The sequence below is a fragment of the Mauremys mutica genome, chromosome 4 (genome assembly GCF_020497125.1).
Source record: "Mauremys mutica isolate MM-2020 ecotype Southern chromosome 4, ASM2049712v1, whole genome shotgun sequence".
NCBI classification, from domain to species: domain Eukaryota; kingdom Metazoa; phylum Chordata; order Testudines; family Geoemydidae; genus Mauremys; species Mauremys mutica.
Window position 1 is genome coordinate 106,395,527 of NC_059075.1, and position 26,777 is coordinate 106,422,303.

The 26,777-nt window shown below is 42.0% G+C and overlaps 1 protein-coding gene across 9 annotated transcripts in view; it reads left to right on the top strand.

Moving 5' to 3' along the window:
* The window catches only part of OSBPL5 (oxysterol binding protein like 5), a 215,498-nt gene that overhangs the window by 152,079 nt on the left and 36,642 nt on the right, over positions 1 to 26,777 (top strand). For 7 of the 9 annotated variants that reach the window (XM_045015473.1, XM_045015474.1, XM_045015475.1 and 4 more), the window contains 5 exons: positions 2,260 to 2,340; positions 3,593 to 3,694; positions 5,557 to 5,760; positions 16,886 to 16,970; positions 17,897 to 18,019. In XM_045015473.1, the coding sequence (XP_044871408.1) occupies positions 2,260 to 2,340; positions 3,593 to 3,694; positions 5,557 to 5,760; positions 16,886 to 16,970; positions 17,897 to 18,019 (595 nt within the window). The remainder of the gene's footprint in view (positions 1 to 2,259; positions 2,341 to 3,592; positions 3,695 to 5,556; positions 5,761 to 16,885; positions 16,971 to 17,896; positions 18,020 to 26,777) is intronic. The other 2 variants (XM_045015476.1, XM_045015477.1) reach the window with 1 other exon arrangement.

Below are 26,777 nucleotides of genomic sequence, written 5' to 3' on the forward strand. Positions count from 1 at the left end.
CATGAGACCATTCTTGCTTTTTAAAGGGCCGGATCCAAAGCTCATTTAGGTCAATGGGAGTCTTTTCATTGACTCCAGTGGTATTTGGATCAGGCCCTTAAATAGCCTTCATATAAAATAGTAGCTATGGTAAATGGAAAACACCGATTAAGTGCTGTTGAGGATGATGTGGCTATTCCATATTTTCTAAGAGAATCCCTCCATCTGATATTAGATTAAGGGCTCCCAAGCTATTTCATGGTGTAGGTCACTTTTGAAGTGTTGCTGTCTCTTTGGTCACCTCCCCTCCTATTTACAATGGCAAAAGAGCCAAATTCCTATTGGTGTAGGTAATCCACTTCCCAGAGAGGCAGTAGTGATGTTAATGGAAGAATTCTTCCACCAATCTAGCACTGTCTACATTGGGACTTAGGTTAGCTTAGCTATGCCCCTCCTGGGTGGGGACTTTTCACCCCCAGAGTGACGTAGTTATGCTGACCTAATTTTCTCATGTTGACCAGGCTGAAGTGTTCTTTGTACTTAGTCCCTTGTGTTTCACTTCCCTCAATGTTTGGCTCATAACTGCATCTCAAGAACATGGCATTTTCCATGCTGACTGGTGCAAAATAAATATATACAATTCTTCTGACAATTTTTAGAGGCTAATTCTCTGGACTTATTAAAAACATAATGTTGTTATAATCCCAGATAATTCTCTCCCAAAAAGCCTTCTGGCACTTAGAGAAGTTCTCTCATTTAAAAAAAAAAAGTGACAGTGTAGCTCTCACATATGTAATACTGGCCTTTGAAATGTGACACAGACTCTAAGGGCAGAATTCTCTCTGTACGGATATGTCTACAGACCCCTGTAAATGCTACAGCCACTTTCTGTTGTGTAGATACCGACAGAAGAACCTCTTCCATCACTAGTAAAATTCTCCTCTCCAAGGGGCAGTAGCTAGGTCAATTCTTCCATTGACCTAGCAGTGTCTACACTAGGGCTTACGTTGGCTTAACTACATCACACAGGGCATGACATTTTTCACAGCCTTGAATGATCTAGTTATGTGCACCTAAGTTTTTTAGTAGAGGTCGTTGTTGTAAATCCTGTGTCTGTCAGAAGGTGGTCCATGTCGGGAGGCAATATAGAACATGCAGGAGACTGCATTGCAGCTAGAGAGTGAGAACATGGCCTTCCAGAAAAATTAAAACACTGAATAGTTGTGCGGAGGCAGAAACTGAAAATTACACAGGAATTGTCTCCGAGTGAGGTTAATTAATAAAAATGCTTGTAATATTATTGGTCAAACCTATTTATAGAAAAAAGGTATTTTATATACTACTCAAGTTTTCATTTCTAAGTGTCATGTGTAGTATTTATTTATTATTATTTATTTATTTATTTTTCAAGTGGAAGAATACCAGCAACAAGTATTTAAGAACCTATAATAGGTTATACAGTGTTCCTGTCCATATTGTTAACTGCAAATTTTGCACTTATTTTCCACACACTATAGAAAGTCGTTACTGGTTAGGAATTTGCATTTCAAATACACCAGATGGGTGTCAAACCCCTCGCGTTTTAGTTACTGCAGCAGTTCTCACAATGTAATCTGCAGACCATTTGCCAGTGGCTGAGCACATGGTTCTAACACTCCTTGTTTCCATTAGCTAAACCACAGGAAAAGGAGCAATAAAATATTCAAGTTCTTCCATAATGCTCCTTCTCAATGTAAGTCATGGGCTGTAGTTGCTAAAGTGTGTTCATGCAGTGGAGAGAAGTAGGTGCGTGCAATCCTAACCTGAAGGAGAGACTTTGTGCGTAAGCAAGCAGTTTCTGTCCTCTTAGATTCCTTGAGGACTGAAATTCTGCTGAACACAGACTATTGAAAACATGTGGTGTTAAAATTGATGCTCATCAGGAAAGGCCAATTTTTACTTCAGGATGTTAGATGTCCTAAAATTTGTGATCCAAGAAGGGACAAGATGTTTTCAAAGACAGGAGTGAGAATAATGGGATTGTTTACAGATAGAAATCTGCAGTAGGAAATTGTGTAGAAACATGGGGGGAGGGGGAAATTCTAAGTAATTGTAAGTGTAAAAGGAAGTTCACAGATTACACTACAAACATGCCCTTCCTGATTGAGTTTGTCTAATGTTGTGTTGATGAAGTCTACAGTCTGCCTTCAGTGGATTCCTGGAAGATGTAATCAACTTTTCATTAAAGCATTTCACTTAATCATTTTAACATTAACACATTCCTCCTCTTTTCTTTTTCAGACTGAGTATAAGCTTTGCAATGGGTCTGATAAAGAGTGTGCGTCTCCCACAGCCAAATTTACTAAGAAGGAGACATTGAAGGTATGTACAAAACAATAGGAGTTGCCTTGGGCTGCAGTGTCACCAAGCTATTTCCTTTTAGAAAATATTGATAGTTAAAAAAAAAAAACTCCTTGTAAACTACTTCTCCTTTTACTTCAGAGTGTTATTTCCCATGACCCATCAAGCTGCTCACTCTTTTTTGGTCACTGCAGGTTCAGAGCCATTTGTTCCTGTATCCAGTCTTGCATGTGAGAGTTGTTAATATCCTGTAATTAGAACAAAACAACACAATCCCCATGCATCCAAACAGTTATCTATGTATCACAGAGCCCTTTGACCAACAGAAGGAATGTAATCCATTTTAGCTCTTATTAGTAACACACACAGTGTGCTCTAACACCATCTAGTTAGTTCTCATCACTGTCTCAAAGCAATAGGTCAGCTGGTGCTTTTGGGTAAAGAAGGTGGTTCACAAAACCAGTCTTGCATAAGAGGCTACTATTATTGTCAGTAGTAGCTTTAGAGCTCTTCTTGCTGCCTTTGGCAAACTGGGAAGTATCAGTGCCTTGTTCCCTACATTCATGTACCTTGGAAATGGTTACAAATGTTTGGCTGCCAGAGGCAGTTCTGCCCACATGGTAGAGCTAGCCCCTCTGGTATAACCTATGTGATACACACAATGAAAGTAACCTTGAATACTGACATTGATATGACACCACTGCTTGCTCACCACTGCACAGGTGTGTCACACCCTGAGTGCCTGACATGTTGATTTAAAGCAAGTGGCCAAGTTTATATCTGGTGTGATACAAAGGTTTCAATGTGTGTACATGAGGGATGACTTTCCAGGAGATTTAGTCTAGGTGAAAATGTGATTATATACACCTCAATTCCAATCTGCTTCTGCATAGCTTCTCACAGGGATTCCCTAGTCTGCCTCCATTGCTCTTTAGGCAGGGAGACAGCAGATTGTGTAACCTTTGTAACTGACAGAACTAAGTTTAATAAGAAAAACCATTAAATCAAAGAACTCTTGTAGAATTTTGCTATCAATGAAGATACTTGATATCCTGGCTGCTGTCTGTGTTCCCTTATACTTTTGTCACTAGAACATACAATTTTGTTGATTTCTAGGGAACCCCTATGAGGCCTGGTAAGTTTCATGAGAGCTCCATCTGCACAATAAATTGCTTTTCCAGATACATTTATGTAAGCAGTTCCCTCCCTTCTCTAAGTAAAGTATGCAGTAAAGGACATGTTTACAGCTGCTATTTTCTCCATTCTGAAACAGGTACAGAAGAAGAATTACAGACAGGAGAAGAAAAGAGCCACCAAGCAACTCTTCAGCGCTCTAAAGGATCCCAGTGTGGTGATTATGGCAGACTGGCTGAAGGTATTTAATGCAAAACATCACTTATGAGGGTTGAGGGATAAATAAATGGTTGAGAAAATCCTGTGGCATTTTGGATTTTATGCTGTAGTACCAAGAGCATCATCCTTCGAGTGAGCGGAGAAGACTTGCTCACTTTCACTCAGTCAACCTCACTGGAATTGGAACAAAGACATTTCAGATCCTCTCTCAAGTACTTACTTCACTTAGTTCTGTCCTGAGTTGTAGTTTAAAAAATAATCACATCTTCTCTGGAAGTTCTCTCAATCCAGGAGAGTTCTTTTGTTGGGTCCCAAATAGGCACAGAACTGTAAGTTGATAGAAAAAGAAAATCAAATGTCCAGGTTTTCACATGCAGACAGGAATCACATTGAACCAAGGAAGGGGAGAAGAGAATTCCTGTAGCTAATTGAAAAGTAGTGTTGGATTCCATTCTAGTCCTCGGACAAAAGGAGCCAGAACTTCAAGGGAAGGACCATCAAGATTTTTCATTGATGTTTGAAGTTTGTAGCAGTTTGTCTTTTGATTTTTAGATTGACACAGAATAAACTTTGGACCTGTTGACAAATGTGACAAGACGTATGGATATTGACAGTTTATCACTGAGCCCTGAAACTTGTACACCACAGAACAAATATTTGATTGAAATTGTGGGGTGTGGATGCGGGAGACTAGCGAATATGTCCATGTTTGTGTAGCATTGCTGACTTATCGTAGGGACATCTTGTTCTGTACATTGATTCCTGGCACTGTAGGTGACCATCTTCTGTCCAATAAAAGATATTACTTCACCCACCTTGTCTCTCTAATATTCTGGAGCCAACACAGCTACAACAACACTTCAAATTGTCAGTTGCCCTTTCCATGATAAACCCCCAATTTCAGACATTTATAAAACAAAGGTGGTGATGTGTGGTTGTTTTGTTTTTAAATTATGGACTTTGAGACAATAGGATTTATTTATATTTGTTACAAATGTAAAAACTGGTGTTCATGGTCAGCAGTGGATTCTAGGCGACTGGAGGCAGCATAGCCTACTAGAGAACTAAAATTAATAATGTCTTTGTACAGCATTTAGGATTTATTTTATTATTTGTCTTCCTGTGCAAAAAGTTTTGTCCTGAAGAGTATGAAGCTGTTAAAACAGCTTCAGCTCAGTGACAAGCCATATATTATGTATTATCACAGCAGCAACACCAACAAAAGGGTTGCATATGGAGATTCAGCCCATGTGTGATGTTGGGCAAGAAGAGCTAGGTCTCACTTGGGCACTCTGTTACACTCAAAACGGCTAAAGCCAAATCTGTTGACCTGCAACACATGATATCCGGCTTCATGCGTTGCCTATGAGAGAGAATTTACATTGAGCATGACTGAAAAGTAAACCAGTCAGAGAAGGTGCTTTACAAAATGAGGATATTTAATTAAACCTATTAATTGTGGTTTCCCACAGCGGACCATTAAAGTAATGTCGAAGGCCCCTTAGCCTAGACATAACCTTTTAAATACTTACTGTCCTAATTGAAATGTCCACCAGCATTGTCATCAAATCATTCTCGTGTGGTCGACAACTAAAAGATAAGTGTCTGTGTAATAAAAGGGGGCTGTGAACTCACAAAATGGTAAGGGCTAGATTCTGATATCCTGACTCATATGGAATATCTTCTTCCATGAATACGCCTACTGAAGTTGACGAGACTACTGAAGGAGTACAGTGCTAGGCAGCATAAATAAAGGAATCAAAATCTGTCTTTGAGAGAGGGGCGCATGCTGAGCATATTGCACTGGATTAAAATATTTTATTTAAGAATTTAAAAAAACAACAAAAAAAATACCCAAACTATCTCTGCTTATTTTCCTCCCAGATCCGTGGGACTCTGAAAAGCTGGACTAAGCTGTGGTGTGTTCTGAAACCAGGAGTGCTGCTGATTTATAAAACACCAAAGGTCGGTCAGTGGGTGGGCACCATCCTGCTCCATTCCTGCGAGCTGATTGAGAGACCCTCCAAAAAGGATGGCTTCTGTTTTAAACTCTTCCACCCCTTGGATCAGTCCATCTGGGCTGTGAAGGTAAGAATCATGCTGAGCTGAGAAACCTTCCCGCCCCCGGCCCTCCCCCCCAAAAAATTCTCTGAGGCAGAGAGGGATATGCTCAGGGGAGGAGAATCAGGGTTCCCAGCAGGCTGCAAGGGCAGCTTTGGCTCTTCCTAGTAGAACAGATTACATTATTTAAGGCAAATTAGGAACTTGATTAAATTAAATTTGATTTTAATACCAGATCAAAAGAATGTGGAGCCATTGAGGTGGGCTATATAAGTGTAATTCATAGTGCATAGATACATGACTGAAATTAAAGAAAGCGGAAAAGATTGTCTGAATACAGGGAAAAGCTCCTCGACAGTTAGATGTGAATAATCTGCTGAATGTGGGAGGGTTCGTTAGAATTTAAAGTGCTGTACAGTGCAGAACAAGAAACAATCTGCCCTGGCAAAGCGAGGTGGAATGAATGATCTGATCGGTCTTTTCCAACTCTAATGTTCTATGATTGACGGGAAGTCTGGTCTTGTGGTTACAGCATTGGCCTGGGCCTGGGGAGATCTGTGTTCAAAACCTGGCTTTTCCACAAACTTCTTTTGTGTGACTTTAATCCTTTTGTGCCTCAGTTCCCCACCTGTAAAATGGGTTAATGATACTTCCTTTCTCCCATCCGTAGTCCCTCTTGCCTATTGAAACTGCAAACTCTTTGGGACAGTGTACAGTGCCTAGCACAACAGGATCTTGATCTCAGTTGGGGCTTCTAGGTGCCACTATATTACCAATAATTGATTCCACCCATCTGAAAGATGCAGATCCTGCAATTTATATTTTTTAACTAGTAGCTGAAAGGCTGTGCTTTCACATGGGTATAATTCATAAAGTCATGCGGAGGCTGAGAGCCAAAAAATGGCTGAGAACTTAAAAACTGGATGGTAGCAGACCAGGAATACCAGTGGTGACTGACTTGGTTGATATTCTAAACAAAAAGAGCTCTCATCCATGCTCATTGCTGTTCCCATCACTTCAGGCTGACTCAGCAGATACCCTAGGCTGCAAAGTGATGTTTGGGATTATTAAGTAGGGGTTCTGTTGGGAGACTTGTGTGGGTGGTGAATGAGGGATACATGCTATGGTGAGGGGCTCTGTGTTTGGGGTTATTGCGTGTGCTGGTTGTGTTGATTTGTGTCTAAGAGGGTTTGTGCTGAGAGACTTGTTTTTTTTATGTGGGTGTCAGTTTTGGGCCAAGTAATCCACCATCTGTTGAGTCTCCCTCATATAACCAATGAAATTATTGCATACAAATTAGCTGTAGAGTAAGGGTGGTGATTGGTTGAGTTACATGTGATCTCCCTATGATCTTCAACTCTTGACTTAGCATAGATGCATGCCTTACTGTACCTGTACACCACACAGGTATAATTAATTAAGTCAAACTCACTGAACTTTTAAAAACTGGACAGTAGCAGTGTGCAAAACTCGGTGATGAGTCAGCCTGGTGATATTCTGAACAAAAAGAGCTCTCAACCATGCATATAGCTGTTCCCATCCCTTTTTGCTGACTCTGGAGATGTTTTAGGCATCAGCGTGATATGCAGAGTGCCATTTTTGGAATCTTACAATATCAATAACTCAAAGTTTTAAAGAACTATATTTATTTCTCTAAGGTTGGATGAAACCGCATTTGCCATTAGCTGTGATTAAGGAGGATGCCCCCACTGCTTACGGACAGTAACATCTATCTGTTGCCCTGAAGAAAAAGCACTTAACTACTCAGACTCTGTTTCACTATTAAAAATAGCATCTGTGCAGAGTTATTACAGATATAAATTCCCTAAGAAATATTACCAGTCTAAACAAGGCATTGCTGATTATGGTGTCACTGCAGGGAGGCCAGCATAGCAGAGATGCCTGGAAGGATTCATGTGCCAGGGCCGATGGCATTTGTTACTCTGGCACCAAAGGGTCTGGCAAAAATGGGAGAACAGATGTATGAGGCCAGATTCTGATAGCCTTACTCACATTGAATTGTGCTGTGCTTCATGGGTAGTCCCTTTGAAGTCAAAGGAACTATTTGTAAAATAAAGTTGTGCTAAAACTGGGTAACGGGTATATGAATCCAGCTCGTGGAGGAACATTAAATGGACCTCAGCAACAAAGAGTAAGAGCTACTGTTTCCTTACAAGGTTTTTAGCCTCGCCTCGCCTCAGTCTGTGTCTTTGATGCTTTTCTTTGCACTAGACACTCTTGTCCCAAAGGTGTATGAGGGGTTACAGTTCACTTACCACTTGGCTTTTGTTCAGCCTTCAAGTTTCTGTTCATCTGATTCATGTCCTGCACCCAAGAAAGCTGACATTCATTTGCTGTCCATCACCACAACAATTCCTTGTGAGCAGACAGAGGTCAATTGAATTCACCTGAAAAGTGCAGTGAGAATGAACGATTAGATGACTGATTAGAAAGTAGTAAGGTTTTGAAATTGGAAGCATCCTGTGATGTCAGAATGCTTTTTCCTTCAGCAGGACTGACCCAAAAGAAAGGAGTCAGATAAAATACATATATTCTATTTTGCATATTAAAAAGTGTAAGGATTTTCCTGAACACTGTTATGGAAAACCAAGTATCTCATGATTTTCTTGGTTTTAAAGTCAGAGTAGTTCATTTGAATATCTTGAGCTGGATATTAGGGAAGCTGCATTTGAAATGTGTATTAGGAACCCCCCAGGTTGGATTGTTGTGTGACACAGCCACTTTGGGCCACAAGATGAACAGCAGCAAAAGGCCTCCTCTAATGAACTGCTTGATGTCAAAGGAGCTGTTTGCACTCTGACAGCAGTCAAATGCTGAAGCTGCCAGAAATACTGTTTTGTTTTATGTCACTTCACTGCATACTTTTAAGGCAACCAGTGGAGCATTTACTAGTGTAAATTGGTTTTTGTCTAATGGTGCAAAGAGAGTCCGTTTCTCATGAATTATAGATGGGTTCTTTGTTCCAGCCCAAGTTAAAATGATTACCTATAATACTGGAACCAAGATGTGGCCAAGAATTCCCACAGCCTGTTAAAACAAGATGACAGATCCTGAAACGTAGGGATTGTCTAGACTAGAATTTGTGGTTGGGTTTTAACTCTAGTTAATTGATTGCCAGTTAACACAATTGTCAATGCCAGTCTGGATGCTCCATGAACATTTGTTTAATGACACAAATATTTGTGGTTACCCCAGGGCTCGGCCATAAGCTCTAGAACAGGGGTAGGCAACCTATGGCACAGGTGCCGAAGGCGGCATGTGAGCCGATTTTCAGTGGCACTCACACTGCCTGGGTCCTGGCCACCGGTCCGGGGGGCTCTGCATTTTAATTTAATTGAAGCTTCTTAAACATTTTAAAAACCTTATTTATTTTACATACAACAATAGTTTAATTATATATTATAGACTTATAGAAAGAGACCTTCTAAAAACTTTAACATGTATTACTGGCACGCAAAACCTAAAATTAGAGTGAATAAATGAAGACTCGGCACACCACTTCTGAAAGGTTGCTGACCCCTGCTCTAGAACAAATATTTGTGGATCTGTCTAGACTAGCATTTATAGTCGTGTTCATCAACTCAGTTTAATGGGCAATCATTTCATTTAAAGTAAAACAGAATCTCAAACTGTAAGGTGCCTGTCAATTGATTACCAGTGTATTTAAGATGAAGGATCACTGAATTTAGTAACTTCAGTAATACTACAAGGAGTCCGGTGGCACCTTTAAAGACTAACAGATTTATTTGGGCATAAGCTTTCGTGGGTAAAAACACTTCTTCAGATGCAACTATTAAAGTGGGCACCTTCTAAATGTTAGTGTAATCCATACTTTAAGAGCACCACCTGATTTGCATTAACTTAGATAAAGATGACTGGCTTCCACACTATAAATTAGAATCATTTGCCTGGATAGAGAGTTCACTTCATTTTACATGGCTCACCAGGCTTGTGAGCCTAAATAGCTTCTCTAAGTTAGCTGCTTTTAGTCTAGGATGTGATCATTCCTGCTTCATAATGAGAACAGATTGGGCATTTTTATTTCATGCTTTTGAAAGGTGCTAAATTAACAGCACTAAGATCTTAAGTTCTCTATCAACAGCACAGGCAGTGACTGAGAGACCTTCCCCACATTTATCCTGGCAATATCTTTAAACCACTTTATAATGGGAATGCGGTTTGGATCTGTGCCGGTTCAGGCTATTGCAGAGTATCAGTTAATGCCAGTACGGTGATTATTTTGGGGTTGTGTATGAGGGCACTGTATAGCAGTCAGATGGTTAGGTTTGTGGTAATGGGTCATCCTGTTGTGCTGAAACACTTTTTTTTTAGATTTTTTTCATTTGAGTTATCTTAACTGGATGGACAACACAGTGTGGGAATGTTTATTTGTTTCAATTACTCGGGCACCCATCTATGGCAGCAAATAATCCAGTGTAGGTACCAGTGAAATTGAAATTAATAAATAAAATAACAAATATACCCATTGTTTCAAACGTGCCCCCACAGACCCCTTATATTTTATTTTTAAAGTAACTGAAGTGATGGAGCATCTATCACTTCCCTTGGGAAACTTTTTTACAATCCGCTAATATCATTTAGATCATACTGTTAGGCACACTGTCCTAATATCCAGCCCAAACTTTTTTGCTCCTTTTCGTCCATGTGGATGATACTTCTCTAGCATACTTTTAATGCCTGTCTTTTGTGATAAAAGCAAAAATAAAGTTAAAAATTACATACTAAATGTTTGTAGCTTCAACGTATGCATCGACTTACTACTTTTTTTAGTTTTCATGATTCTTCCTGAGTCCTGACTCTCTGACATGGTAATGTAAATCCAGTCCTTTTTTAGAACCACAAACATATCTTTTCAGATGGTGCCCTGAAGATGAGCGACCCAAAGACTTCCCTGTATTAATTGTATTACAGTAGCTGCCGCTGAGGTTGGGGCCCATTGTGCTAGGCATTGTACATTAATGGTAAGAGACAGTCATTGCCCTGATGTGCTTACAGTCTAAATAGGCAAGACAGAAAAAAGGTGGGAGAAAGGAAGGATTGTTATCCCTATTTTACAGAGAGGAAACTTCACTCTGTAGAATTGTTAAGGGGTTGGGCGGGGGGGTAAGAATGGCCTCAGTGTCATGATCCTTTTACCCACGTGTGACTACTAAATCTGTCTCTTACAGACATTATTTAGTCACTGTAATATTTTTCCACTTGCATAAAGATCTCTCGAAACATTGTGCCATCTACTGTTCTTTTAAATGTCAGTACCCTGGATCTGCACCATCTGTTCATGGGCTCCCCCCTTTAAGGCAGGTTTCAATCTGTGCATTGAAAATCCATGCTATGGTGTTATCAATAATTCTCCAATGTTTCATTCAGCTGAAAGCTCCTGAAAGGGAAAAATGCCACAAGGAATGCTGCCTGATTGTGTTTATGTCAACAGTAATGTCTTGAGCTGCTGGGCTGTGGATCACTTATCAAATCCCAGCTTTGCCAGTCCTGCATATCAAATCTCCATACAGATGTTTTTGGTTTCTAAATCTCAAGCATCTCATGAAAGGAGTGTTTCTTGGCTCTCCCTGTTTTGATGAGTAATAAAGACCTGTAGTTTCCCTGGCAGAGGAAGACGGTAAATGAAGCCTCTGCAGAGCCTGGATATCCCAGAGATTAGAAATTTGGGTCAGAGAGAATGAATGTAAACTACTGGACATGTTGTCAAATCCATGTCCAGATCCACATGTCTCCCATCTTCTGACTTCCCCTTCTTTCCCATTCCCAGCCCTACAAACAAGGCTTAAAAATAAAAAACAAAATTGGTAACTTTGCACAAGCCATCTGCTAGACATTCATGCACAGGAGCTATTGAGAGTAGCAGGCAATGATGAAGAATTCTAGTATGAGTTTGGGGCTTAGGGGGTCCCCCTTAACTCACTGAAAAAAGTCAGATCCTCCTGCCCACCGCACTAAATATAATTTTTGAGATAAAAATTGGTGCAGTATGGTGCACCGAGAAAACAGAAAACCATTTGTAGGAGAGGGTGGGATATGGATATGAAGATATGAAGTCTTACATCAGGCAGGAGATGCCTGCAGAGATGGAAAAAGCTACCTTACATCCATGTGCTAAAACATTTTTCAAATGCTGTGTTCACAGCTTTCTGTCAATTAAAGGTACAACTTTGAATGGGGCCTTGGAGAGAGCTGTTTTAGGTCAACTGCAGGGTGGAATAAATACGTGCAGAAGTCCGTGATGTCTCCTACACAGTGACTAATTTATTTGTCATTCTTGTTCTCAAAGGGAATTCTGCTTATGTTGTTTCTTTGCAATGTGATTTATCCTGCAGTGCATTGGTGGGGAAGGGAGGGAAGAGAGGACTAAGGGTGTCACTTTGGAAATAGAAAACCAGAAGGAGAGAGGCTCCTCCTTCTCCATAGCGAGGTTGTGTCCTGCTGCATATCGGTGGAGGGCAGAGGTAGCCTCCAACCCCAACCCCTTGCACACCTGTGTGTCAGTCAGGCATAGCTGTTGCTCTTAAATGTACATCACAGATGGGAGAATGCCACACTCTCTGAAGGGGTGTAACAGCAAATGTACTCTTCCCTTTGCACCAGGGAAACCTGAGCCGGAGTCTGCCTTTGAGAATTTTTTATGCACCATCCCAAGGAGGATCAATGCTGGTCAGTGTCTGCCCCCTAGCTGCAGACTGCAAAGTGTTTTTAAAAACAAAAAAAACAAAACAAAAAAAAACACCCCTCCCCGTGTCCTTGAAGTAATTCTCTTCTTAGAACCGCTAAGGTAGGTGTTTCTAGAGAAATTGCACTACAGAACACCTAGTTACAGTGAAGCCTTCAGGCCCTCTCCTAGCTCACCTTTCAGAGCACCATATCCTCAGGGCCGGTGCAAGGATGTTTCACGCCCTAGGCAAAACTTCCACCTTGCGCCCCACACCGCCGCCCTGAGGCGTGCCCCCCCTTGCAGCAGCTCCTCCCCTCTGCCCTGAGGCACCCCCCCGCCCCAGCTCACCCCTGCTCTGCGCACAAGCACCCCAAGCACACCGTCACTGCTTCACTTCTCCCACCTCCCAAGCTTGAAGCACCTAAGCTGATTGGTGCCGCAAGCCTGGGAGGCGGGAGAAGTGAAGCAGCCACGGCATGCTTGGGGAGGAGGCGGGGCAGGGGTGAGCTGAGGCGGGGAGTTCCCCTGCGTGCCAGCCTCCCCACCTTTACTCGCTGCAGGCGGCCCTCCACACGCTCCCCTGCCCCAGCTCACTCCGCCTAAATGCCGGCAGCGACCGGGGCGGCCAAAGATCCGGCCGCCGCAGTCGCTGCCGAAGAAAATGGCGCCCCCCAAATCCCAGCGCCCTTGGCGACTGCTTAGGTCACCTAAATGGTTGCACCAGCCCTGCATATCCTTCTTTTTTTCAGATGTGGCCTTTCAGAAAAGCTGCCACTGAAATGTCCCGAATGTATCCCGCCGTGTCAGCCACATGAAGCCAGTGAAGGATCCCGGTTAGAGCTGCACTGGGCCATTCCAATCCCCATCTGCTGACTTCCAAGCTTATCCACCTCTAACACTGGCAGAAAGAGAGATGGAAGGCACTCAGAAGCCAACAGAGGGAAGGGATAACACACAGTGATTTTACAGGCATTAGCAGGACTAACTAAATAATTTAAGAGCAAACTGGCTTACATGGTAGCAGCCTGCTGGAAAGGCTGATGCCACCATCTGAGGTGTGAGTGCCACCTGCTGTTCTTGCAGGGATGGAGAAAGCTGAGGCTTTTTGCCACTGGTGTTGCAATACTGCAGATGGACTCAGCAGCAAGCGCTGTGCTGAAACGTCTTGTGTAAGAGATGCAGTAATTGCACGTTTTTCTCTTCCATTTCTCTGTACGCTTGTTCACAAGCTAAAGGAACAAAATCTCTTCAGTTCTGGGGGTATACTTCTACATTTCTAGTGGTACTGACAATAAATCAGTCTTTGGGCTGAGCCAGACTTGTGTCAACATCTTATTACTACTTTGGAGCGGTGGCTGGAATATTCTGTCTACTGATGGATCTCTCTAAATTACTCCATCTGTTCCTCTTCTTCCCCCTCACAAATACACTCGGCCCATGTAAGGGAAAAATTCACAGAACTGTTACAGCAGGGGTCTCAAACTCAAATGACCCCGAGGGCCGCATGAGGACTAGTGCATTGGCCCGAGGGCGGCATCACTGACACGCCCCCTTGCTGCCCCTGGCCCCACCCTCAATCCACCCCTTCCATGAGGCCCCGCCCCTGCCCTGTCTCTTCTCCACCTCCTCCCCTAAGCGCGCGGCTCCCCGCTCCTCCCCCCTCCCTCCTGGAAAGTGCTAAGCGCCACCAACAGCTGTTTGGCGGCTTGGCGGCGGGAAGCGCCTGGAGGTAGGCAGAAAAAAAAATGAAGAGTAATATAGTAGTATAGTATTAGAATATAGTATGCTATTAAAAGTCAATTTATTAACTTTTTTATTAACTTCTTTAACTGTAATGTGAAACATCAGTGCTAATTTTGACAGTCATTTCATTTTTGGCCACTTAGCTGGCAGTGTTTTGCATCAACCAGAGCATCAATATTAGGTTTGGTTTCGTCTCAGGATATCAATCTCAGTGTTGCTTGCAAATGTTCATCAGTGAGCCTTGACCTTAACACAGATTTGTTAATCTTCATGGAAGAGAAAAACTGTTCACATATATATGTACTTCCAAACATTGCCATTATCCTTGCAGAAGCAGAGAATAACATGGGAAATCTTTCTTGTGAAAGAAACCTGTAGAATTCTGGAATTCCAACATCTGTATACTTCTGCTTCAAAATCGTGTCACACTGAAGCTCCACTAACTCCATCTGCATTTCCTCTGCAACATTGTCAATTTCAACAGCAAATGGTGTGGAAAAAAGTTGAAAATGTGGTTCAAGTGCCTTGAAATCTTTAAACCACACATCAAACTGTTTGTGTAAGTTAGAAATGATCTCTGCATATTCTTTCAAGGATTTGGGTTCAACTTTTCCTAAGGAATTCAGAGTTGAGAAATGGACCAAATTGCCAGCAGTCAGCTGTTTCACCCATAAAGTAAGCTTGACTTTGAATGACTTAATACTGTCATACATCTGTGTTATCACCTGTTTTCTACCCTGAAGTTTCAAGTTCAGTGCATTCAGGTGATCAGTTACATCTGTTAGAAAAGCAAGGTTGCAGATAAAAGTGGAATCAGCAAGCTGTGGAACCTCCTTGTTTTTCATTTTCATGAAGGAATCAATCTCCTCTTTAAGTGCAAAAAAACGCTTCAAAACATTTCCACGACTCAGCCATCTAACTTGAGTGTGATACAGAAGTTCCCCATATTCACTGTCCATACTTGCTAGAAAAGAAGTGAACTGTCTGTGATTCAGCCCTTGTGCACGTATAAAATTAACAGTTTTAACAACTACATCCATAACTTCTTTCATTTGTAGACTTTTACTACACAGGGCTTCTTGGTGCAAAATACAATGTATACTGGTGAAGCTAATTCCTGGTATATTGAGGCTGTTCAGTTTGGTCTTCAATAATCCAACCACACCAATGTTTTCAGAGCACATTGATGGCGCACCGTCCGTAGCCAAAGATACGAGTTTGTTCCATGGCAGCGCAGCTTTTTCAATGCACTCTTCCAATCCTTGAAATATGTCACGTCCCGTTGTGGTACCCTTCAGTGGCATTAAGTCTAGCAATTCTTCAGTTATATTCAAATTGCAGTCCACACCTCTAATGAACACTGCACACTGTGCGGTATCTGATACATCTGTACTCTCATCAAGAGCAATTGAAAATACTTCAAAGTCTTTTGCCATTTGAATCAATTGTTTTTGCACATTATCAGCTAAATCCGTTATCCTGCAGGCAACTGTATTTGCAGACAAGCTTATGCCTTCAAAAACTTTCTTCCTATCAGGACATAAAATTTCACTGGCCTTCATAAGACATTCTTTTATGAATAAGCCTTCTGTAAAAGGTCGCGATGATTTAGCTATCATTTCGCTTATCACAAAACTTGCTCTTACTGAATCTTCGCTAGACTTGTTAATCCCTGAAAATAAATTTCTTTGCTTGGCAAATGCTGCTTTAAGTTGCTGAACTTTTTCCTCTCGGATTTTTCCGGTGAATGCATCATATTTTTCACGGTGCATCGTGTCATAGTGCCGACGCACGTTATACTCCTTGGGAACAGCAATCGTTTGCTGACAAATAAGGCATTGAATTTTATCTTTTACCTCCTGTGAAAAAATATAAATTCTCCCATTTGTCTTGGAAAACTCTTTTTTCTTCCATGAGTGTTCTTTTTTTTGACACAGTCATTTCCAAGCAGTTTTAATAAATATATACACTCAGTAATGCACCTCACTCAAAGGACAAAACACGCACTTAGATTTACTGCCTAAGGCTCTGGGAGGGAGTTTGGGTGGGGGAGGGGCTCTGGAGTACAGGCCCTGGGCTGGAGTTTGGGTGGGGGAGGGGGTCTGGAGTGCAGGCTCTGTGCTCGGTGCAGGCTCCAAGCTGCGGCAGGGGGTGGGGGTGCAGGCTTTGGGACGGAGTTTGGGGATAGGAGGGGGTGCAGGGGTGAGGGCTGTGGGGCTGAGGGTGAGGGGTTTGAGGCATTGGAGAGGCTCGGGGCATTGGAGAGTCTCAGGACTAGGGCAGGGGAAGGGCAGCCTGCCCTGGCCCTAGTGCAGGGGGGCGCTAGGACCCTGCGGCAGCAGGTGATGCCGGAAGCTGGCATAGCGGAGGAGTGGAGTCAGCGTGAGCTCCCGGGCAGGCTCCCGGGCGGTGAGGGGGCAGCAAGTAGGGGCCGGGAGACACTGGGGGGAGGCGCGTGGGGGCGGCAGGTGGGGCCAGGGGAGAGACCCGGCCCCAAATATTGGGGAGCAGCGCGCGGGGAGCTTAGGCACAGAAAATAACTCGGGGAGGGGGGCGGGGGTGAGGGGAGTTTGGCGGCGACAGGAAGTAACTGGGGGAGCTCCGCGGGCCGCAGGGAAGAGCTCCGAGGGCCGCATGTTTGAGACCCCTGTGTTACAGCCTCCTCCTTGCCTTACCTTTTTCTTGTTTGTGTGTGACTCCTAGGGTCCAAAGGGAGAGAATGTTGGTTCCATCACTCAGCCTCTTCCCAGCAGCTACTTGATCTTCAGAGCAGCCTCGGAATCAGATGGTGAGTTCTGATCTGCCTCTCCTCTCTCTTCACTTCTTTTCCACAGATATAATGTTCATCATGAATCCAAAATAAGAGTTTGATCATGGGAGCTCGAGTGCCTTCTCTGGTGTCTCTTTCCTATTTGGGAAAATAAAGGTTGTGAATGGATAGGGGGAAGGATCTTTGTGGCTAAGGTTTTATGCTTAGACACTAGGTTTGGACTCAGCAAGGCAGGACAGAGCCAGGGATGGGACGTGGGTTTGATTCCTGGTTCTGCCATAGACTCTCCATGTAACTTCAGGCAACTCATTTACAATCTGTGCCTGTTCAAATGGGGATAACTTTTTTTTTCCCCTATTCTTGTCTATGTAGATTGTAAGATCTCTAGGGCAGTGGCACTCTTATGTGTTTTGGTGCCCTGTTGTGTTATGCACTTTACACCGTCTGGTCTTTATAGGTTCTACTGTAATATAAATAATAATTTGCCTCTCCAATGTTTAAAGGAAGAAAAATAGATTTGACATGACTGATTCAGTGAGGGATCCAGCTTGAAGTCTAATTCACGTGTGCATTTATTCTTCTAGGCATGTCTTCCAAATTTTGTTTTGTACTAAGTCATATAATTAGTTAGAAATATTTGCTCAAATATAAATCCATCTGTATCGACACACAGTAACAAAATACAGATTTATTTGAGTTACTAGCATTATGTATCATGATATCTTGGATGTGTCATCTTTACTTCCCAGAATAGAAGGTGGGAAGATGTATGTACTACAACAAAATTACAAACGTATAAAAGGTTTGTACACTACATTGTGACTCGACTGAAGGTGCAACTTCCTCCAGTCTAGATGCTGCTGAGAACCATACTTGGGGTTTTCAAAGATGTTTAAGGGAATTAAATGCTCAACTCTCATTGACTTTCACCTTTGTTCATGTAGGGTGGGATTTTCAATCTACTGCACCTGGCCAACCTGGAAGCCCATGGATAGTATTTGGCTTAGGAAACCTAGGCACAGGTGTGAATCTGAGTGTGTTTCACACCAAGGGCCAGCAGAGCTCAGGTGGGTCACAAACATGCTCCACCTACTGCTGAGTGATGGTGGCTCACTGAACAGCCACCTTTCTGGACTGATTGGAAGTGTGTCTGGGAACAAGATACACTCTTGCAGATGGAGGGAAAGTGCTGGGTCAGCAGACGTGTAGAAGATGGAAGGGAGGTGAACACCAAATTTGGGATCAGGAAGGGATTATCCCCTGCCTAAGATTGGCAGATATCTTGAAATTTCCCTTTCATTGGAGCTTTGAGAAGTAAGCATATGTTGGTTTCATGGGGCCATGCTCCAAATGCTCAATTTCCGGAGTGCAGAAAACTTGGTCATACATTCATCCTCTTTCTGTAGATAGTCCTTGAAATAAGACAGAGGGGAATTTGTAGGACATCCATCTGAATCCTCCTTTAGGCATGGGCCCAAAGAAGAAAATGTGTTGGTGAGGAGAGGTCTCTCCACTCATCCTTCCCCCTAAGTACTGTTCCAGGGATATAAATGTGATCAGCACAGATAGTCGCCAATGGATCCACATCTGCCTTTCTTCTAGAATCCACAAAACTAAGGGAGGTATATGTAGGTCAATGTATGATAAACATGCCAGCTTGCTATGTGAAAATCTCTCTAACTCTGTAATGACTACAGAAAAGCAGTGGTTTGTAAGTAGATAAGAAGATTAAAAACATGTTTTCATTTCAGTTGACCTTCAAAGTACTGTAATTCTTGGCCATATCAAATTAACCCCTGCTGCTGCTCATAGACATTTTCTGCCTGCCCTAAAGGGGCACCCAGGTGGCCATCCATGCACCTTGGGCCTGATTTAAAATCTACTTAAGTAAATGGATGCCTTTTCATTTATTTCAGTGGGCTTCAGATCAACAATCCTTTGGCTAAAAGTTTGTTTCAGTTAAGTTTCACCCAGCCCAATAGGTGTCAAATGAAGCACAGGGGCTGCTGAATGCATTTCTGGTTGTGCACTTGGAACATGGTTAAGTGCACCAGCAAATCAAAGAGAAGGCATTCCAGAGATCTGGTTTATTTCTTTTGTTTTTAATTTGGGTCTGTGCCTGCTGTCCTATCTTCCATTGGGAAAATAGGGTTATGCATGGTGGGAGAAAAGGCATTTTTGATGGGGAGAAGTGCTTTTTCACTGCAGTGAAATTAGGTGGAATTTGTGTAAAGCCAAAAGAGTGCAGGTTTTATTTTGAATATGGTTGGTTCCTCCCTTATTCTACCACTCATACATCTTATTTGTGAAAAGAAATACAGAATTCTACCTCACTCTAAATATCTCCTATGTAGAAACAGCTATGTTGATTATCATACACACACCTTTTTTTAAGCTTTCAAATATGCTTACCAAAAAATACAAGCATTTCAAATCTGTCAGCCCATCTGATAGAGGAAACAAACAGAACTATTCCTCAGGCTTTTGAGACAATTGAATGACTTCAATAACTATCTATCCAAGCCTTAAAAGCTGCTATTTCCTTAGAGATCAATGTTACTTGCCATTCCATTAACTTAATTAGAAGATGTGCAGTGCGAACAGTATGGTCTCTGTGGCATGTGCTTGTTTTTAAAGGAAAATTGCTGTTTGACAGGGCACTACCTCTTAGCATTTTAGTCTTCTTCTAAAAAGACTTCAAACTGGAAAAAGTTTTTCAACATCTGACACAAATTTTAGGGCCAAGCTGGCAAAGGGTGGTGCCTGCATGCCATCTTTATGATCCCCTTATCACTAGGGCTCCTGTGGGCTACATGTGTAAGTTAGAGCAGCCCTGAGTCTGCTCTAACTTACACCATCTAGTAATGGCCTCCGAGAAGTTGGGAATCTCCAGACTAGAGCACTGCTCCAGTTGTGCCCTATTCCTCTGGCACACCCACAATATGCCCTGATATATTGTAGGCCAGAGGGATAAAAGGGACAGAATGCCCCTCCCTGAGGAGTTTTCAGTGTTTAGAATCCTTTCTAAGCTTTCTGCCAAATGAATTATTATGAATTTGTGATAACCAAGGGATTAAAGTAGTGAGTTATTGTGGCATATCTTTAAGTCCAAAGCTAAGTAAGGACCCTTAGGAAGCAGATCTACACCATTCAGGTGAAATCACAGCTAGTACCTGAGATTTTTGCCTCTTCACTTGCAACAGGTGCATGCGACCTGGAGAAAAGCTAATGTGATCTCTTACTTTAAAAATGGGATCAAGGGAAAAAGCAAGAACCCAGAGACCTGAACTATGACCTCTCCATTCAGAGAGTCTAGAAACAGTGATTCAGGGTGAAAGATGAGTGCTCTTGTACGGCTACAAGAATAATCAAGGGCACTCGGCACAGATTTGGAGAAGGGAAGTCATGCCTAACAAATTTCATCAACTTCTCCAAGGAGGTGTCAATGAGAGTTGGCAGAGGTGAAGCCACAGGCATAATCTGTGTCATTAGCCTTCGTGAAGGCTTTTGATGCAATATCACACCAAAAGATGTTAGCATGAAACATTAATGAGTAGGGTAATGATTGTGGAAATTTCAATTGGATAAAATATTGGCTTGGTAGCTGAAGTCAGTGAACAGTGATAAATAGGTATGGATTGAGAAGGAGATATATAAATAACCAAAGGCATCGCTGTTAAGATCCATACTCTGTATTGATAATTCGGAAAATGTAATACACAACACTGCATTAACATTGGCAGATGACATGAAACTGGTATAGTCAGTGTCACAAAGGAAGGGAATGATTGCATGTAGAGAGTCCTGAATAAAATGGGGCAGACAAAGTAGGCAGACAGTGGAGAAATGCTCATTTCAATATGGACTGAGTTTAAAAAGAGGCAAGGAGGATTGTGCTTAAATCATTGTAAGCTATGGGACAGTGGTCAAATGGTGACAGATTAAAATATAAAGGGGTATGAACTTGAAGGTAAGAAAAGACCAGGCCATAAGGTGGTTTAGGAGACACTTGCATACAAACAGTTTTTGTTTAATGCATTGGACAACTACAGATAAAAGCCAGTCAAGAAGGTAGGCACTTGAAGAGAGCAAAATAAGCTAGGGAGATGAATAGACCCAGATGGCCTCTTTCCCATTGCTTAACATTAGTATATGTTTACAGTGTGTCCATGGATCATGAATCAGTCTCCATGCAGCCTTGACTACGTGCTTCTCAACACAGCTCTCGTGCTAATAACTAGTGAGAACATTTGGTAATGTTAATGGTAATTCATGAGGAATTCCTACTTTCTAGAGTACTGAGTTACATGATCGGTTTAGCGAACAGTCCAGACATTCAGCTACATCACAATCAGCAGCTTGGTGTCCTGTTTTTCCTTTTACAATTTCAGAATACATTTTTCTGCTGCACCATCTGTGACAGGCTGTTGGTAGGATTTAAGGCCCTAGCTTATGGACAGCCCATGGAAGTGCCACTAATCTACAGTAAATTTCACATTCCATAAAGTCCAGTAGCAATCTGACTGCCTTGTTTTCTCACATATGGTTGTATTTGGAGACCTCTGGAAGGTCAAAACAGCCCACAAGGCTCAACATCTACAAATATGAGTCTTCCTTTTGACATTTCCGGAAAAGGAATTTTATATTCTGGAGGCTAGCTATTATGTAAATAAGCTACACAGTGAAGATTTCTTCTTGTGAGTGACTTTAGTGTACTGATAAAAGTTGTCATAACATGGCCCAATCCCCCTCTCTGTACAGACTGTTGAGTGGACCCAACCACTGGATCCTGCATGTCTCTAAGGCTCCTGAGTCTGGGTAGAGCCAGGTCACTGTTCCTAACTGTGTGTAAACAATAGACAGTTGTCAGATAACAGTACATTGCTGGCTGATTGTTAGAGGCATCAATCAAATAGGTGTGAGGAACAAGGCCAGAAACTGGATGACTTTAACCACCCAAGAAGTGTGATATTCTTCTCATGATGCACTCCCTGGAGTATTGTATGGCCATTTGGTAATAGGACTTCTAAATAAAATCAGGAAAAGGGATTCAGCCCAGCCATCCTGTGTGCTCAGTTTTGTGGAGGGGGGTGGGGGGGGAAGTGCTCCCAGACTGAAACTTTAGTGCATAGCAATAAGCTGCAGGCTAGAGCAGATTTTTACATTGGAGTTGATGATGAGCACTGAGAGAACCTGTTATCCCATTTGTTATCATATAATGCAAAACATGAAGACCTAGGGTCATCTTGATTGTGTGACTGATAGTAGCTGATTGTTTGTGAAGGACTTCAGAGGTGAAAAGATGCTAATATTCTAACTGCATGACCTTCCTATAAGATATCTGATTAGCCTGGTTATAGATCTGTTGAATGACTAGGACATGCCTACTGTGTTTTGTGACCAAGAGTTGAATAGAGCTAGAGGGCTGTTCAGGATGATATTGGGTTTTTGTTAATCATTCATTCCACCTATTAAAAAAAACCCAGTGATTATTTGAGCTGCTTGCTCACTCCCATCCAAACGTATAGCCCCAGGCTTTGAGAGCTGTAGCATCAGCTTTCTTCTGATATGAGCAGTGCATCCTGGGCTATGTCTAGAGCATCTTTACAGGGGACGGTAGTGATCTGAATATACATGGCTGTATTTCATTACTTGTCTCAAATGGACATTAAGAGTTAGTCTGGATACCACGCCTACTGAGCCAAAAGGCATGGGGAAATGTATAGAATATTTCGCATCAAATTTAAATTGTGGTATTGCAGGGAAAGGCAATAAATGCAAGCCCATGTTACCTTCCTTAGGCCCAATTACTAGGGGGAGTAGTTTGGAATACAAATAAAACCATAGCTGTACCCAATATCCTTTGTTTTCAGTTTTTATTTTGTTTAAAATTTCCCAGGTATTTCTCAGTGTCTATTACAAATATTTTAAAATGGGTGAAAATCAGTGCAAAATATTAATTTCCCAGTTTTCTGGGTAAATATCAGCATTAATACTGGGGGACAGGAGGGCAGAAAAAAGCAACAAATAAAGAAAAATAAGGTGTACTGAAAGTAAAAGCAGTTTAATGCTGTGGTTTATTTCATGAATAGGTCATTAACAGTATGTACACGTATATGTACATCTTCCACTACATTGTGTTACTTTAACAGCTTATTTTAACACAAAGATATCTACCTAATGCAATGGACTGGATTTGCTCAACGTAATCAGCATTTTCAGGCGTGGTCCGAAATTCATGTGAAAATCCAGTAAAAACTGAATAGCTTTTTTTAAAAACCCAAGAATTTTTTAGTAAAAACTGAAAACAAAGGGCCTTTGCTGTACTGCAGTTTTTTTTTCAAGCTCTTTTTTTAATTGCAATTAATTAATCATCACTGTTTTTACTGCAACCATTGCAGAATTATGCACACGAGTGCCAGAGATGGAGTGTAAGTAAGGTCAGTGCCAGAAGTCCAGGGAGATTCCTCTTCTTTCATCTTTGTGCTTTGTAATCCTCCAGGACTTCTCTTAGGTTGCAAATGACTGTTCTGGAATTTCAAAAGTGAATTAGTGTCTATCCAAAATATACTTGTTGTAGTCTTAGATTTGCCTTCGTGTTTTTAGAGTTTAACACTTTAGTTTTGGGAATTATTTTTCTTCTCTCAGGAATGGATTTTTGTTCCATTTATTGCCCACTATCAGATCTGGTTACAATTTTGAAAAAACATTTTATCAAAAAATGGCAAATTCTTCATGACATTGTGTTGCTAGTTTTGATCAGTTCTACCTGCAGTGTACATATACAGCTATGGTAGCTGTCTTTTTTGGGTGGGGTGGGGTGGAGGGTGGGTTCAGGTGTGAATGAAAAGGTATGTGAATGGTCTGTGTTTATAATGCCTGGTGGCAGAGGTGGGCTTAGGGGTGGCTGTCCAGAGCAGTGAAGTGTGTGCAGGTGGCAGGGCCGTCTGGAGGAGGGGCAAGTGGGGCAATTTGCCCCAGGCCCCCATGAGAATATAGTATTCTATAGTATTGCAACTTTTTTTAATGGAATGTGCCCCCGAAATTGCTTTGCCCCAGGCCCCCTGAATCCTCTGGGCGACCCTGGCAGGTGGTTGGGTAGCTGGGAGGTCAGTTGGTTTTACAGGCAGTACAGGGCAATGGTTGGAACTCTCGCAGGGGTCAGTAGCTGGAAGAGCCAATCCAAGGGGCCAAGACAGTGGGTTGGGGAGGCGAGGTGACAAGGCAACCAGCAGGCAACAACTTGTTGCTCAGACAGCTCCCTCTTCCTGTTGGGGTCTTTATATAGTCCAGGCACCCAATGAGAGTGCTGTCTGTCCAGCCAATCAGGGGCCTGGGGTGTGGCTGCTACAGGGCTGTAGGCCTTTAGCGCTAAGGCTGTTGGTCAGTGGCAGTGCTTCAGTGCATTAATGTGGTGCTAAGGATGCCACTTGGGGACCTGGTTGGCCAGGGTTCAAATGGTTTTACTGAATTTTAGCTCCATCCATCCTTTCTAACTGGTCCTGCAATCAGGGTCTTTCCCAGCGCCCTTTGACAAAATACCCATTGACTTCAATGAAAGTAAAATCAAGCTCAGAACACTTACAAGACTCTTGAGAGAGTTCTTGGGAAAGAGTCTTTTGCTCCAGAGAAGGGATAATATGGGTATTTTTGAAGCAACATATACTTTTTGCATAATTTCTATCATAAAGGAGGAGTTGTATTACAAGGACTTTAATAATCTGCATTTAAATCCTATGAAAAATGTTGCCAACTACTGTAGTTGGAGAATAGTCTTTCATCTTAGCCTGTGCTTAGAACAAAGCACTGTCCACTGCAAATACAATAGAGCATATTTTATTTATTGACTTTAGAAAACTTTTATTGCGCTGTTGCATGTTACAATTTTAAAAGCACCAAATCTTGAAGTAGACCTCTCTAGCCTTTAAGCACTGTCACGGTCTGAGCCTTATTATCTAACATGGCCCAGCTTCTCTTAAGGAATCAATTCATGGCCTTCAACCCTGTGTGTGTGTGTGTATATATATCTTCCACACATAACTACACTAAAAGAATATTATTAAGGTTGCAAAGTCAAACACTAGAAAATTAGCAAATGCCAGAATTAAAGTTGCCTGTGTAGTCTTAATTTGGACCCCGTGTGCATATGCACTATCATTCTGTCTTTAATTACATGATGATATACTGTTTTTCCATATTTCAATGTGAGATGGCTTGGACCCAGTACCTGGAAACAGGTCAATGCAAAGAAACCTTCCATTTTCATTGCACATGTGCGCGCACACAAAAGTAGTAATATCGCTTCCATATGACAGGTTCTGTTCAGCTCTTCAGTAATAAAACAGGTTTAACTAGCCTGCAAGTCCTAAAAATTATAGATTGTATGTTTTCAGTGTAATGCGCTGAAATTAGCGCACAGTTGTGGTTAATTTACAGAGAATGGACCCTTTCTTCTTTGCAGAGGAAAAGCCGCATCTCACTTCTAACTATGTGATGGGTATTTGAGTCTAGATTCACACCACCACCCGATGGACAAGGGGCCGTGCTATAGCTTTTATCCTGATTGGTCTCCCTTGAATGCACTTTTAGCTTAAAGTGAATAAGTGGCCATTCTTTGAATATTATTGATATGCTTTGTGTGCGAGTAACAAGTTTGAATGCTAACGCAGGATGGGCTATTATAGTAGATACTCTTTCGAGTTGGGTTTAAGAATGACACTGTTAGGTGTTTCTGCATTTGAGTATTAAGACAAAGATTTTCAGAAATGGTTGGCTAAATTCATGCTTGTAGGCCAGATTTCTAAAGGTACAGAGAGGCACCTAGTGGGATCTACAGAAATGTCTAAATACCTTTTTGTAAAACTGCGTGTTAAATCCTTAAAGCCATGTCATCTTGTAATGTGTCTTAAGCACGTGCTTGACTTCAGTGGGTTTTACATACATGCTTTAGAGGGTTTTTTTCTGAGTTGGGGCCTAAATAAGTGTCATTGACATCAGTGGGAGCTTCTGATTTGTAAACCAGACCACATTCAAGGTCTATATTTGAATGTAGGCTCCTAGCTTTTTAACTCTATTTTTGAAAATCTTGGCATGAACAAAATGCACAATAAATATAGCATGTGCAGTGTTTCCTAATGCAAACCGCAGTTTCCATCCCATAAGACTGAAGAATAAAAGATTAAATTGCAGTGCATTTTCCTCACATGGAGTAAGCTGAATTGATTGTCATCTTGCTGAGTCAGGTGTGTGTGCGGGGGCAGTGTATTTATGCTCAGAACACCCATTAACACTGATGAGTTATCCTTGTAAATCCTCCATGTGGCGCAAAGAGAATAAATCTCTGCATGTAAAGCCTTTGATATGCAATACTTGTAATTGATTTCATATTATTTTGTATTTTACAGCAGTCCTGACCCTGCCTGAGCATTTATTAAGCATTATGCATGGTGTTATTAAACAGCAAGCCAGTGCTGAAGGAATTTCAAGGATGAAATAAGACAAAATTACTGAGCTCTGATGTTTTACAGTTTGGTATTAATCTAGAATTCAAGATCTTCATTCCTTTCTTTCTCTTACTACCCTTCTGTAGCCTTTTACAAAAAGTGATTCATCAAAACATAGAAACCTTGTAGAGTTATAAGTATTTCTTTGTATACAAATGACCCAGACCTTTTTGAGCTCTATTTGCTGTCCTCCTAAGGCAGAGGTGGGCAAACTATGGTCCGTGGGCCACATCAAGCCCGCAGGACTGTTCTGCCTGGCCCTTGGATGGGTTGGGGGTTCTGAGGGGGGCAGTCAGGGGGTGGGAAGTGGTAGGGGGCGGGG